Source organism: Cardiocondyla obscurior, linkage group LG01 (genome assembly GCF_019399895.1).
Source record: "Cardiocondyla obscurior isolate alpha-2009 linkage group LG01, Cobs3.1, whole genome shotgun sequence".
NCBI lineage: Eukaryota > Metazoa > Arthropoda > Insecta > Hymenoptera > Formicidae > Cardiocondyla > Cardiocondyla obscurior.
In genome coordinates this window covers 11844786-11859169 of record NC_091864.1, presented here as the reverse complement: position 1 = coordinate 11859169, position 14384 = coordinate 11844786, and the positions used below count along the sequence as shown (strand labels likewise).

At 43.0% G+C, this 14384-nt stretch overlaps 2 protein-coding genes across 7 annotated transcripts; both read left to right on the top strand.

The window, feature by feature from the left end:
* The first annotated feature begins 424 nt into the window (after positions 1-424).
* On the top strand, positions 425-4353 carry LOC139106963 (microtubule-associated proteins 1A/1B light chain 3A). 3 transcript variants are annotated; one of them, XM_070664119.1, is made up of 4 exons: positions 425-597; positions 1906-2068; positions 2154-2340; positions 2423-4353. In XM_070664119.1, the coding sequence occupies exons 1-3, from the start codon at positions 552-554 to the stop codon at positions 2317-2319; spliced, it is 375 nt and encodes a 124-aa protein (XP_070520220.1). In that variant the 5' UTR covers positions 425-551; the 3' UTR covers positions 2320-2340; positions 2423-4353. The 3 variants fall into 3 exon arrangements, with proteins under 3 accessions (XP_070520220.1, XP_070520211.1, XP_070520228.1); XM_070664110.1 differs by having other exon boundaries at positions 426-597; positions 2154-4353; XM_070664127.1 differs by lacking the exon at positions 425-597 and adding an exon at positions 967-1368 and having other exon boundaries at positions 2154-4353.
* Positions 4354-4771: 418 nt separating this feature from the next.
* On the top strand, positions 4772-14106 carry LOC139106899 (orphan steroid hormone receptor 2-like). 4 transcript variants are annotated; one of them, XM_070663973.1, is made up of 9 exons: positions 4772-4923; positions 10034-10169; positions 10522-10626; positions 10751-10903; positions 10983-11247; positions 11335-11588; positions 11672-11868; positions 11960-12237; positions 12311-14106. In XM_070663973.1, exons 2-9 carry the CDS (start codon positions 10041-10043, stop codon positions 12568-12570), a joined length of 1641 nt encoding a protein of 546 aa, XP_070520074.1. In that variant the 5' UTR covers positions 4772-4923; positions 10034-10040; the 3' UTR covers positions 12571-14106. The 4 variants fall into 4 exon arrangements, with proteins under 4 accessions (XP_070520074.1, XP_070520101.1, XP_070520082.1 ...); XM_070663981.1 differs by lacking the exon at positions 4772-4923 and adding an exon at positions 8105-8229; XM_070664000.1 differs by lacking the exon at positions 10034-10169 and having other exon boundaries at positions 4783-4923.
* Positions 14107-14384: the final 278 nt, after the last annotated feature.

Below are 14384 nucleotides of genomic sequence, written 5' to 3'. Positions count from 1 at the left end.
GCAAATCAAGACGACGTAAAAAACATTAATAAATATTCAAAAGCTTAGAAGAATATTTTCTTTCGAATAATGTTTAACATTTTTTTCTGTTTTTATCACATATTCCAATAATATATATACGTGACAGATATTAACTACCTCATCGTCATCACTCGAAAAAGCTAAATCCCGACGATTTAATTGATAGAAGTTTCCGCGCAGTCCTCCGTCAATAATCGTCGTTTTTTTTTTTTTTGTTTTCAAGGAGTTAATAATTCTATCCGCGGTAACGAGATACTGCGGACATTACTCAGCACTCAGCAGACTGATCGGTGATTAAGTCAGCCGAGGTTCGATTGCTGGTCATCCGACACCCCGTGTATACGCGACTGTGCACGTTGCGCGTGTTACGTCACGTCCGACTAACCCAACCCGACCGTCGTTCGGCGTCGTTCTGCATGCTAGCGTTATTTTGACCCGAGACCGAGTCCACAGCTGATAGCGTGCCGCGTACGTCGCAGTACTCGCAGACCTCGCAGTAGGTGATAGCGCGTTACAACGCCACGGTGAACATGAATTTGACGCCCAGGAGGTCGTACAAAGAAAAACGTACATTCGGTAAGTTGACCAGTTTCTCTCTCCGAGGTAACAGAACGGGGGCAGGGAAAACAAAGAGCTGCGAGGGCGATCGCATCCTTGATCCCCGATCTATCTTTCTCCAGAAAGACACTCGGGACGCTCGAGGACCTCGCCTCCGCCTCCGCGATATCCCGACCCGCGTCGATCCCTTGATCGACCCTTTCCCCCCCCCTCTCCATCTCCCCTCATCGTTATTTTTATTGCGATCTTCCAGCCGCGATTTATTGTGCGACGATCGAGCCGATTGCGAGCGTCCGCTTTATGTCGCATTTTGCGTTCGTTTTAGCTCGATAAACGCCCGGCCAGATAGCGCGAGCGTGCAGCAACAAAGCGTGCTGAAAACAAAGAGGCGACGTGAGGGGTTAGCAAAGGGATAATAATCTCATTTGTTGCACGACGAACTTTTTAAGCGTGCTAATTGACCAGAAGGGGGGAGAGGGAGGGGAGAGGAGAGGAATAGAACGTTTCTAGACTTTTCCGTCTCGCGACTGATCGATAGACTTCAAGAAAAAAAAAAAAAAAAAAAATTTGTCGACGATAAACGAAACGATATCCCGGAGACGTTAACCGCCGGTGGCAATTACGTGCCCTCGTTCGCTGTGCGGAATTTTTCCTCGTCGCGTAATTGATACGATTCGGCGGGTGAACAAAAGCGCTCCTTGGGTTCATTGCGTGTTTTCTTATCTCGGATATTATTTTCAGTTGTAATTTCTTTTATAGCGGTCACTTTAACGTGGAGCATGAACTCCGGTTAGTTTCCGTATCATAAATGTAAATGGCCCTTTGACGAGTGTTGAGCAATCTTGATAAAACTGGCCCGGAATGATTTTTGTATTTATTTCTTTTAATACAAATAAATTTCAATTATAGTTGCGCTTTATCTCCTTCGTAGAACTAGAGTCTTCTTGGAAATAAACAGATGTATAATAGAGACCTTTCCTCTTGTAATTAATCTAATTTGTAAGAACAGAATAATAACCCACGTTTAAATTAATTATTATTACATGAATTATGATGTTAATTATAATCTTTTTTTAATTTGGCCAATTTATTTTGTTGTGGATGCATTATTTAAGTTTCCACAATATCGAGTTCACCTGTTGTATATAGAACGCATCAAGTTCAAGAAGTTTAATGCATATAAATGGCCATGAATATACATTTCAATGCATATTACAAGTGTGATTCATTCCAGTTGAATACATTAAGAAGTACATTGATTAAACTCTGATAAGATATGCAGTGAGGTATGTTATTCATTTTTATTTTTCTTTTCTGTTAATTTAGAACAACGATCTGTGAGTGCAGAAGAAATTCGAAAACTACATCCAAATAAAATCCCCATTATTGTGGAGCGTTACAAGTTAGAAAATCAGCTACCACTTTTGGACAAGAGTAAATTCTTGGTACCTGATTTTTTGACTGTAGCAGAATTCTGCAAAATAATCAGGTACGTTTGTGTTGATATGCGTGATAATACTCTCAAAATTTTATATCTTAAATATAAATTAATATCCATCTTGTATTGCAAATAGACGCCGGCTGCAGCTTAATCCAACGCAAGCTATTTTTCTACTAGTGAATCAGAAGAGTATGGTGAGCGGTAGCTTGACCATGGCCGAGCTCTATCAAAGCGAGAAAGACCCGGACGGCTTTCTGTACGTTGTGTTTGCTAGTCAGGACGTATTCGGCGATTATTAACCAGATATAATTTTAAATCAAGTGAGTAAAGACGAGCCGTTACCATTCGACCCCTCCAGGCTAGGCTAAGGTTTAAAAAGTAACGACTGATGTAAAATTATAGGCAAGAACGAAATACCTCCTCGGCACTTAACGATACTTTGATAGATGTTTACGTGGAATTTTGTGGGGATTCTAGATCTGCTAGCGACTCTGTCTGCCTTTAATTGAAATGTGCAGAATCTTTGTGATCAACTTACCGTACCTGCTGAAATAATGAACAGAACAATCATATAATTTGTTTTTTGGAATCTGTGTATAAAATTATTACGGTGCTTTCTACCCTTTTGACATACGGACAAATTACATTTTATATAAGTTAGTTTAGCATCAATTTAGTTTAATATTAATAATAATGGACTTTACTACTACTTTAGTGGTGATAGGATACATAAAATGATAATAAGATAATGAATCAGTACTGTATATTATATGTATACATATATATTATGTTATAATATTATATACATACATATATTGTATATAAGGGTTTTACATGAATGTTCTCCTATTTCGATAGGTCACGAAATTATAGGCATCTATATATAATGATAAGGTTCAGATGTGGCATTTGTTCAGCTCGATTAGTCTTTTTATAATTTGCAATTGGTAGGCCAGTTTTTTTTTCATTTTGTAATTTATGTAAAATCTCTACCAATATTGTTATTAGCTTTTAAATATAGAACTCGTTACCATTACTCAAGTATCGTCGATATAAAAATGAATTTCTGTTTGCCAGATTAGCAGAATTTTCATTCTGATAGATTCCGTTAATATTCCCGGCGAATGCATATTTTCATGTGCCGTTGAGCACGTGAAGCACTCTCGAAACTATTACAGTAACACAATATTTTCTATATGCACATATAAAAATATCTTGCTGTCATGATATCCTTGTTAAGTATTATTTTCACCACGCAATGCTAAGACATTGACAAAAAGTGTTCATGTACATAACAATTTGCAACGTGCAATGTACGGTGATGTGCGTTGAGTTCTCGTAAAATGACGTTAAGTTTTACACAAGATATAAATTTGATCTCTATCAAGTTCAACGATACATAACAAAAAAAAAAAAAAACTAGTTAAGTATTATACTATTTTAATCAGCAGACTCTTCAGAGCCACATTTTAAGATAAACCAATATACAACGTTTTCTGTCCCAAGAAAACTTGTGCAATAAGCCATCAAAATGAAAGAAAGAAAAAAAAAAGATTGCAAAAGTTTATTATTAAGGAATGAGCAAGAAAATCAGAACAACGTGAAAGTTTCTGAAATTTTTTAAGTACTATCTTAATCATGATCATATAAGATATAGTTACGCGTTTATACATTGATATATAGTCTCTGAGCCTTTTTTTTTTAATTTTACTTTATGACGGATGCCAATCCATGTTTCTCTATTGCATGTATTTAATGTAATGGTCACGTTTATGTAAATACCTACTAATATACTTTAACTCACATTGTATTGCATAATCGAATGCAATTTTAAATGTAAGAATACATTTTTAATGATAGTCAAATTTTGTAAGGTATTGTATTGGATACGACACGTTATCACAGCGCTTTCACGCAGGTTGATTTTATCTTATAGACTCATTGGTGTGTATCGCAACTTTTACGTATGTATGCATGAATGAATGTATCGTGCAAGCATTTCAATCATTGTACAGAAGGCAAGATATTCGCTGGATGAAGTTTGGGAAGCATCCTAACGTCTCAGTCACATCTTCTCACTCCTCTTACGCTTAAGATGAAGGCGGATGCGTTCGAGAGCATATTTTGGAGAGAGAAAAAGAGACCTGGAACGAGGCGTGAGGAAGGCGTGACTGAGACGAGCATACAATATATATGATTAAATTAAGGACGGTAGTGATACTAGCAGTAGTTACATCATGCTTAGCGGTAAAGATCTCGTGATGAATTATGCGGAAAACTGTATGTACCCCACATTGTGCGACATGTTTACAATAAAGTAATTTTTTTTTTCATATTCAATATCTTTCCACCGGTTTTTCCGGGCGAAAGTCTCTGGGCTGCTTCACGGGGGTCCTGCAAATTTTGGTGAGCGTTAAAATAATATATTACAACGCTCCATATACATATTCAATAATTTCAATAGCGTTAGGCGTCAAGTCTCCAAAGTGTCGCCATCGTCCACCGTCATCTTAGAAGGTAGTAGTACGAGTCAACCATCCCCAATCGTGGCCAATCGGACGGTTCATTTTTCAGGAGCACATCTCTACTTCGTCCGAGCGAATTTTTCTAGTTCCACCGGACTCCGCTACGAGCCGCCAGCGTCTTATATTTTAGGTCTATAAACGATAATCCACCATTCTGACAGTTGCACACCCGACGACGCGAGATGTCGGGAATCGCGCGGTAAGAGGTGGGGAACGGAATAGGGGGAGGGTACGAGGGACGGCGAAAAGGTAAAGGTTAGAAGAGGTTATGAACTCTAACCCGTGCGGACGGAGCAGCCTGGCAGCTCGCTGGTTCCCCAATACTTGCGATCGCTCGTCGGCACAGACGGTCAGTCGTCGTCGCAGTCAGCCATAAAGGTGAGTTACGGGTTTCTTTTGCTCTATCGCTACGTCTCTCTCGCGCCTGAGGCTCGCCCTCGAGACGCGTAAGGAATCGCGGCTCGCGTGCACGCCCTGTCGGGGACTTCCTCTTCGACGGCGAAGCGCGCGCGCGTCCGCGACGCTCGCCGTCGACGACGGTGAAACGACGACGCGTGAAATTCGGCGATGAAATCCCGATGGTGATGCGTACCGTACTCTTCTTGGTGCCCCCGAACAGTGTTATCGCGACGAACGGGCGTTCCGTAGGATGCTGCGGCCCGACGAACGTCGACGAAAAGGTAGCATAACCCTCCTTCCGTAGGTGAACGCCGCGGAACTCGCGCGAGCCCACAGGCGTTCCTCTCTGTGACGTAATGCTTTTTCTTCGCCGCGAAGGCGCCTAGATTGTGACATCGATTTTACGTCTCTTCGGTAACGTGCCTCGGTCGAGAGACCTCGGCGTGCAATTGTCTTCCCCGATGACGTTTATCAGTTCCCGTCGCTCGCGCGCGTTCGCGTGCAGCGTGGTGCGTGGTGCTCGGTCTCGGAATTGACGCCTGCTCGGGAGATACACTTACACCGAAGGGCAGGTATGGCGTTTTCTGCGGCGACAGCGGCTAGCGTACGTAATCCTAGGCGGCAAAGACAGGGGATGAGAGAACGGGGAGAAATCAGTCTTCGGCAATCCGGCCGGCGCGGTATATACATGCGGTACATTTGAAACTCGATGCACATGACGTTAAAGTCATGTTCGCTAGCTGCCGTTACCATATCTGCCTTTCAGCGTACAAAAGCACGGGCTACGCCAAACCCGCGCGAGAACAAAGCTACGTCGCGTACATCCTCCGCACGTGTCACCGCGCGCGATTTTATTTTCGGACGGCGATGTGCGCATTCGTAAAACGCGCGAGTGTGCATGCGAGCCACCTCGGGAGGAATAATCGCGACCGACGGGGGCGAAGGGAACGAAATTCGTGCCGATTCACGGTACGCGGGCAGATAGAGAGGCGGCGGATGACCTTCGGACCCATGGGCGACCTTTACCTGCCGCGCGGATCGTACCGTTGCACAGACGTAATTATTCACGGACGAGAATGTTCCTCCGTGTGTCGGTGGGTTCCGAGAACCGCGAAAGAGAGCTGAGTTCCGCGAGGCAAACGTCGAGTCCCATCCGCGAGAGGTTTCAGAGATTAAATAAGACTACGAGGCGAGAAACGGTTTACGAAATTACGTCGACTCTTCCGACGTTGATTATTAATCGATCGACTGGATTGAAATCTCCAGTTTCGTCGCTTTAACAATCCCCGTGTTCTCTTATCTCTCTTTCAGTGCGAGGAGTCAGTAATACGCCATTATATTGACGACACAATGCGGATACTATCTGATAAGCTAATAGCCGATCAATTAAGCAGAACTCGGCGAAAGGCGATTAAGTTAATTAGAGTTTGATGGAAGTCTCCCTTAGAGATAAAAGCGCGTCGGATGATAACCCAAAGTTGACGAAATTGCACTTCTCGCGTGTTGCGATTTAAGAACGATCGTCTTCCCGTGGAAAATACCGGCATCAATCGCGATTGATTTTCCGCAGGACTTTCAAGCCGCAAATCTAATCGCAATGAGCTGTATCAATTAAACCGTATCTGCGATCTATCGTTGATAAATCGCGAACAATCGCGCCGCGAGCATCACTTTTATAAATATACCAGTCTTGCAAGTACGCAGAGAGGCAGATCGCGCACCTGAGATCATCAGCGAGGCGACTAGGATCGCGCGAGGAAAAAAAAAAAAAAAAAAAAGAAGAACGACTCGCGTCGTGGAAAAGGCAGACTCGCGGCGAGGATGCGTCTCCAGCTCCGTTTACAAAATTCCAAGTGAAAGGATCGACGTAAGGACGATAGGCGACGCGCTGACACATTCCGCTCGGGTCGTACGGCGCAGTGCCGTCGGGAACGTGTCGATGATAAAAAAAAAACGCACACGCACACACGTAAAAAACGTCGTAAAAAGTTAGAATGTACCGAATCCATCGCGCCGCGTTCGACCTATTCGCGGCGACCTCGACGTCGGCCGATAAGTCATCGCGCGTTTACGTGACATAACCCATCGACGTTCACCGGAGCGAGAAGAGGAGAGCGCCATTCCTCGCAGAGAAACCGCAGGCCCGAAAACGTCGATCGTTCCGCTTCTAGAAAACTGGGATTTTTTCTTTCTTTCTTTTTTTTTTTTTTTTTTTTTTTCTTCTTTTTTTCGATCCCGGGCTTCGTCTCCTTGTTTGTTTATTTCGTCCGCTTTTTTTTACAGTGTCTTTTCTCCTTGAAAGTTGCGTCACGCACCGCGCGAGAGACAACGGGTTAAAATCTCCTCTCACGATTTTCGTCGGATTTTCCGTCGATTGTCACCCGGCGCTTTCCGCTCGACGTCGGCTCCCCACGCAGCCCGCCCACGATTTTCATTATGTTTTATTGCAAACCGCGGTGTTTTGCACGTAGCTTTTTAGATTGCCCACTTGGACACGCTTGTCCTTTCAACCTTTCTCGACCGGCGCTGCGGAGGTCACGCTTGACGTCAGCGACTGGACGACATGCTCGCGCTTTGGGGAGACACGCGACCTATCCGAAAGGAGACACTCCGCTTAGCTTATAGCTTACGACCCCCGCGCGTGCGATTGCGTGGAACGAGATCGGCTTTTCTCTCAGGGATCCCCGCGTCTCTTCTTTTTTTTTTTTTTCTTTTTTATCCTGTTGCCTTTTCGGGAGCGGCAGGGTCGCGCGCGACTGCCGTCGCTACATATCGCGGGCGTGCTGGCCGCCGCGTGACGTAACACAACATTACCTGGCGCAGCCTCGGCCGCGCGCTCGTTTGCTCGGGCGTAGAGAGGAAAGCAGGCAAGCGGGACGCGAGAATGCACCTGGCCGGCGTGTCCCGGTACACAAGAGAGTGACCTGCCAACCTGTGCGCTCGCTCGCTCTCTCGCTCGCCTCGCTCTCTCTCTTTCTCTCTCGCCCGCCCGCCTCGACCGACGGAGCGGCCTGCGTTCACCTGCGCAAGGTTGCTGCGGGAGAAGCACAGCGGCGGCGGCGGCGCGCGGTTCTTCGCGTGAACCGAGCGAGAACGCGACGACGCTCCGGCGTGGACGCGTCGCGAACGCCGGGCGGCTGCGACCACCGTGCGGTACCGAGTGAGTGTGTTCCCTTGCGTGTGCGTGCGCGTCCGGTCAGCTGCAACCGTTCCTCAGCCTTTTGCGTTCACGCGGATACGCGACGGCCGACGGGCCGATCGAGCGGGCGACCTGGCAAACAACAGGTAGCGTACCGTGCATTCCGTCCTCGAACTTTGCGCGCAAGCGCGCGCGCGCTACCCAGAGCGGCTCGTACTTTCCGACGGAATCGAAAGTGACCCTCGACGCGCGCGGAGCCTTCTCGACGGCCTGATATCCAGAAGCGCGGCATCCGTCGGGCCCGAGGTGACGTTCTCACGGCGACTTCCGGTCGCGCGAGCCGTGCGAATCCGACATGGGCGGAATTTAAAGCGCGCCTCTCATCTCGTAGGTAGCATGGAACATTTGCCGCTTTTTCTCCGACTGTCACTTCGCGGTTCGGTGACTTATCAGCGTACGCTTTTATCACCGTGACTAATCGACACGAACGGGAATGCATTGGGAAACGAATAAGCGACCGCGCGGAGCGTTCGCGTACCGTCGGATGAACGTCGACGGCGATTGCGCGACCTTCTCCGGTCTTCCGAAATGGAGTAAATTCTTCACGGAGGCGATGGAATCGCCGGTATCTCGTACGCTTTCGGAACGTCTCCTGGAGATTAGGTATCGCGAGCGATAAAACTCGAGTATTTGGAAATTTGTCTATAAATAAAAGCCACACGTGAGTAATGCTCCAATAAAGAAAAGCGACGTATAAAATGACGGGATATTAATACTTCACGCATTTAATCCACCGACAAAGTTATCTCCCGACCAATTTACTTGCAGTCATAAAAACCCGTGGTGATACATATATCCAAAACTGCCTGTACGGGTCCTCGCAATTAATTAAATTAATTAGACAAACTAATTACTTGTAATTAATTCGCGTGTGCGGACGCGCTAGTGATTAAACATCCCGGGATCGCGCGGATTTCAAAGGGGCGGCAAGAGCGAAAATCGCGTGAGAAAGGAAGCGTCGCGAGATCTCCGGCCTGGCGTAGAGCCGCGTTAGAAATCGGAGCGGCCGGGGATCGCGCGCGGACGTGTGAAAATGGACCGCTCGCCTCTGCATGACAGAGGCTGGCCGCGGCGGTGCAGCGTAGCGCGACGCGGCCGGGCATCGGCATGCACCTTCTACCTACCTAACCGCGTAGCAACCTACGAACCGAAGAACACGGGGCCCATCTCTTTCACCTCTCAAAACGGCACCGTGAAGGGGAGGGGGGGGAGGAGGACTCAAGAAAGCGCGCGCGAGCACGACGGCGGGTAGAAAGGGGGGCCCGGGGCTCGGAGGTTTCTCCCCGGCAGGTGGGGGACGCGGGTCAGCAAATGCTCCAGTTTACATTTTTATCCCGCGCCCCTGCCTCTTAGTTCTCGGAAGATTTCGCTGATCGCGCAATCGTCTTTCCTCCTCGAGATACGATAGAAGCGGGGGGGGGAGCCGACGGGGGAGATCGAGATCGATTGTCGGGAGACGGTGGACTTTCCCGCGAGCGACAACGCGCGACACCGCTGCCCGTCATAAATCGCCGTCGCGAGTATCTCGTTTGAGATTCGCCTCGATATCCTTAAGATCCGACGGCCGATCACTTTTTCACACTTTTGTGAATCTCCCGATTCGACGCGGCTTTAAACGCGCGCAACAATACAGACCGGCGTCTCATGAGCGTATACGAATCACGGTCGAATCGACGATTTAGAAGCTCGCAATATCCGGCTCGGAGATCATTAATGCCGGTTTAACACGCATCGAGAAGGTGGGCCCGGCCCTCCGTTCGTAATAGCGCTCTCTCGGAACGGTAACGCGCCGCGTATTATTGTGCGATCGGTGCGGAAATATCTCGCGCGCCCGAGATATACGTGTTTTCCACGGCGCTCGTCTAACGGAGGCGCCGATCCGTTTTACAGAGAGGAAATGGACAGGGACCATAGGGAGCAGCGCGATCACGATAATCTGAACGAGCAGGAGCCGGACTTGGTCAAAGTTGGAATGGCTTTTCGCAGTCTCTCTCATCATCGCGATTGCACGCCGGATGCCGATGAGGTTCATTGCTTGTCATAAAATTTCCCCTTTCCCTCACTTTAACGGAGATAACAATCGGTGTTTATCAAGAATCATCACGGAAATTTAATTTGCTCGCTCCACGTTGAAGAGCATTTATTAAGGTGTCAGTGATCGTTCTGGAAATAATAAACATTGTATAATAATTTTTTTAATGATTTTTATAATTGTTTTTGTCATTGATTTATTAATAAACGCTGTTATTTCTTTTATCATCATATTTTATCACGGGTGCATTTGATTTTATTAACGGAAATAAGCTGTAGATTAAATTAATGAAAACGATTTCTCTATCTGATAAAACGTCAGCTTCGAAATCGTTGTTATGTTACAGAGAGATATGGATATCGATTCGGCTGATCATGCTGAGAACTTGCACGACGACAAGTCCGAGAAATTAGGAAGAAACTTTCATAATATTGGGCATCACCCAGCTATGGTAGATACACTAATTCAAGTACTTTATGTAATATATTAATTTATTTAATAATTATGTAATATATTAAAAGTACAATATGTATTATATTAATTTATTTAATTAATTATTAAATTTGTCTTTGCAGAGAGACATAGATAGGGATCAAAATAATCACGTCGACATGCACGATGACAAGATGGACCACAAGATGGGAAGAGATTTTCGAAATCTCGGTCATCATCCTGGAATGGTACACTTGCACTCAGGCATGGAGCATTTAAGTAACGTCGACGTTGAGGTATATATCCCTCATTGTTCACTGTATTGATTTCTTTTAAGTGGTTATTTATTTGAATATTTCGAAACCTTTTTTATAGGTGAAGCTTGCGAGGGATGTTCGCGGTTCATTAGGCTTAGGGCTGTCCTTAGAACTTTGTGTAGTTTGTGGAGATAGAGCTAGCGGTCGACACTATGGAGCGATCAGCTGTGAAGGTTGCAAGGGCTTTTTTAAGCGTAGCATCCGCAAGCAATTGGGGTATCAATGCCGAGGAAGCAAAAGCTGCGAAGTTACCAAACACCATAGAAATCGTTGTCAGTATTGTAGACTTCAGAAATGCTTGGCAATGGGTATGCGAAGTGACTGTAAGTGAAACTGATTGTTGTTTCTACCTTATTTCTCAAAATATATTTTAAAAGATAACAAACGTGAATAATCTCATGTTATTGCAGCTGTGCAACATGAAAGAAAACCGGTGTTAGGTGACTCGGCCGCGACAAAAGTTGGCAGCCGTAACCCTAGAGTAAAACCTGAACCGCAGCAACCCGCGCCTGAGGTGCCGCCAACTTGGGAGCAGCCCGAGAGTCCCAGCATGGAAGACCAAAGCAGCGATAGCGATGCTCTAAGCGATGCTTTGACCTTAGCTCGCGAGCGTTTACTCCTTTCTCATGCGTTAGCAGATAGTATGGCTAAAATTATTGGTGACGTAAGTTGCGATTATTATTTCGCATAATTGTGCTATCTCTATGTGCCGATAGGTACAAATTTATGCGATATTCGCTGTTGTAGAATGTTAATGGTTCGAGCGAACCGGAGGAAGAATGGACCGGCCAATTAATCTCTGAGAGAAATACGTTGTTCGAATTGAGAGCGCCTAGCCCAGCACCCGTGTATTTATCTATTCACTATATATGTGAAAGTGCAGCCAGATTATTATTTTTGTCAGTGCATTGGGCGCGAGGTATTCCGGCATTTCAAGCTTTGCCGTAAGTGTAATATATTTTATAGCAATAGTACATTTACTCTCTAATTATATTAATAAGTCGTGATATCTAAAATAAATGTTTTACGTTTTAGATCTGAAGTTCAAACTACTTTAGTTCGAAGTTCCTGGGGACAGTTGTTTACATTAGGTCTGGCACAATGTGCGTATACTCTGTCACTTCCTGGTATTTTGACGTCGATAATCAATCACTTGCAAGCTAGTATCGCACAGGAGAAAGTCACCGCAAGCAAAGTAAAATGCGTTACAGAACATATATGTAGACTGCAGGATTGTGTGAGCTCGCTACACAAGTTACAAGTGGATTCCGTAGAATACGCATATCTTAAAGCTTTAACTCTTTTTAGCGCCGGTAAATACATAAAAATGACAAGTAGTAAAATTTATCTGTTTACTACGAATACTACATTTATTTTATTTTCCAGATAATATATTAGCAGGCATTTGGCGTAAGAAGGTTGAAGTTTTACAAGAAGCGGCGTGGACAGAATTACAACAACGTGTGGGCTCTGATAGACTACCTCGTCTTCTACTGAGGTTGGCACCTCTTCGCTCGATTAATCCTAGGGTCCTGGAGGATCTTTTCTTTTCGGGTCTTATTGGTCGAGTAAGCGTGGCTAGCGTTGTGCCTTATATCCTTACCATGCAAGATTATAAAACCGAACCGGAGAGTCACGCGGGGTGACATATACTATCAGTGCAATGTAAGTCGTGACGTAAGCAAGTGATATTCGCGTAAATATTGGATCAAATATTTTTACACAACGAAAACGCTCACTTAAACGTGCGCGGTCAAAAACATTTTTTATTTTAATTTTTTTCTTAATTTTTCTTTCAAATTTATTTGCACAAGGATATAATGATAATAAGAATTAAAACGCACATAAATTTAAACATTGTATTACTATGTAATGATAACTGTACATATATATCTATATTTAGATATATGTACATATTTTTATGTTTAGATTTTAGATATGTATTATACATTATAGTGCACCCGGTTGTTTATAATATTGAGACTTTATGCCCAACAACTCTTTATTTATTGTATAGTAAATGGATATTATGCAAAACTTTCCCAAAATATGATAACGCGTTGTTGAGTTGTAATTTCACGTAAGAGCTTAAATAACGTTGCTCGTTGAAATAACCTGTGAAGTGATATTCAGGGAATACTGACATTGTAATATAATTACGATTACGAAAATTAAAAATACAACAATTGCATATTGTTGTACTTTTAAGTATTCATGTGACAAAATGCAATATCTCGGAAATGGGTTTTTCCATCTGTGATATAATTTCACAGGAAAGTTTTGTATTGGCACATTACTTACACAAAATACGGTAATATAATATATTAATGGCGTATTATTAACAATTAAGTTACTATAAAAATATTTAATCTTCTATGTATACAAAAAAGGCAAACTATTTTGTTTTATAAGCATTTGAATACATGATACAAGTTAAAATTAAAAGAATTTTATTGTTACTTGTTTACAAAAAAAAAGTTAGTAAGATAACGCGTGATTCATATAACATAAAAAGAGTTATGGACATATTTTGCTTCCAATATACAAATCAAAGTTTTCGTGCACGAACTTGTTACTTGTTCGATGAAAATAATAAAATTATATTTTTTCGTAAAAGAAACGCGTGGATACTTAATATAGTTTAAACATATATAATATTTATACACAAGTTACTTAATTAACAATGTAAATTTCGTATTGTTGATATATTGTAATTATATAATACCGTAATGTAATTATACATTGTAGTAATTATAAGGTAAATCTATATGCTGTACTTCATACATATTTTTAATAGTTCTGAAGGGTAAGATAACCATCAGTATCTTTAGGTTATTATACTTAATAATCCTGTTTTTGATTAACAAACTATTGAAATATTGGAGCTTTACGTTATTTGAAAGAATTTATTTTTAAGAAAAGAAATATCGGTGAAGAAACTTTTTGAGAAAAAGCAATATTAATTTTATGTAATAAAAAAAATTGTATTTCTTTCAAGTTTATCGAGTTGTAATAATTTTTCGAAGATGCAATCAATTTATCAGTTAAACATTAAGATAAAAAATTAGACAATATTAAAATTATAACATAGATACTAAAATTATAATTAAACAAGGTACTACTTCGCAATATTAATGACTTAATTGTCATTGTGATTAATAAAACAACGTTTGATAGTCAGATATGATTTAGTTTTTGATATACTTATTTGTTAACAAAAAAAAAAAATGACCAATATTTTTATTAAGTAACATTTTGCAGCATGATTTTTAGAGCTAATTGCTGATAAAGTTTAAACCACTTTTAGGATCACCTTCGAGGTTTAATGCTCTTTAAATTTTAGCGCAATACTTTATTATTAACAAATGAATTATCGCAATGATGTTTGAATTTCGGAATGCAATCCTTAACGAGACAATACTTCGCACTTTAAAAGAAATGTATGTTGTATATACGTGTA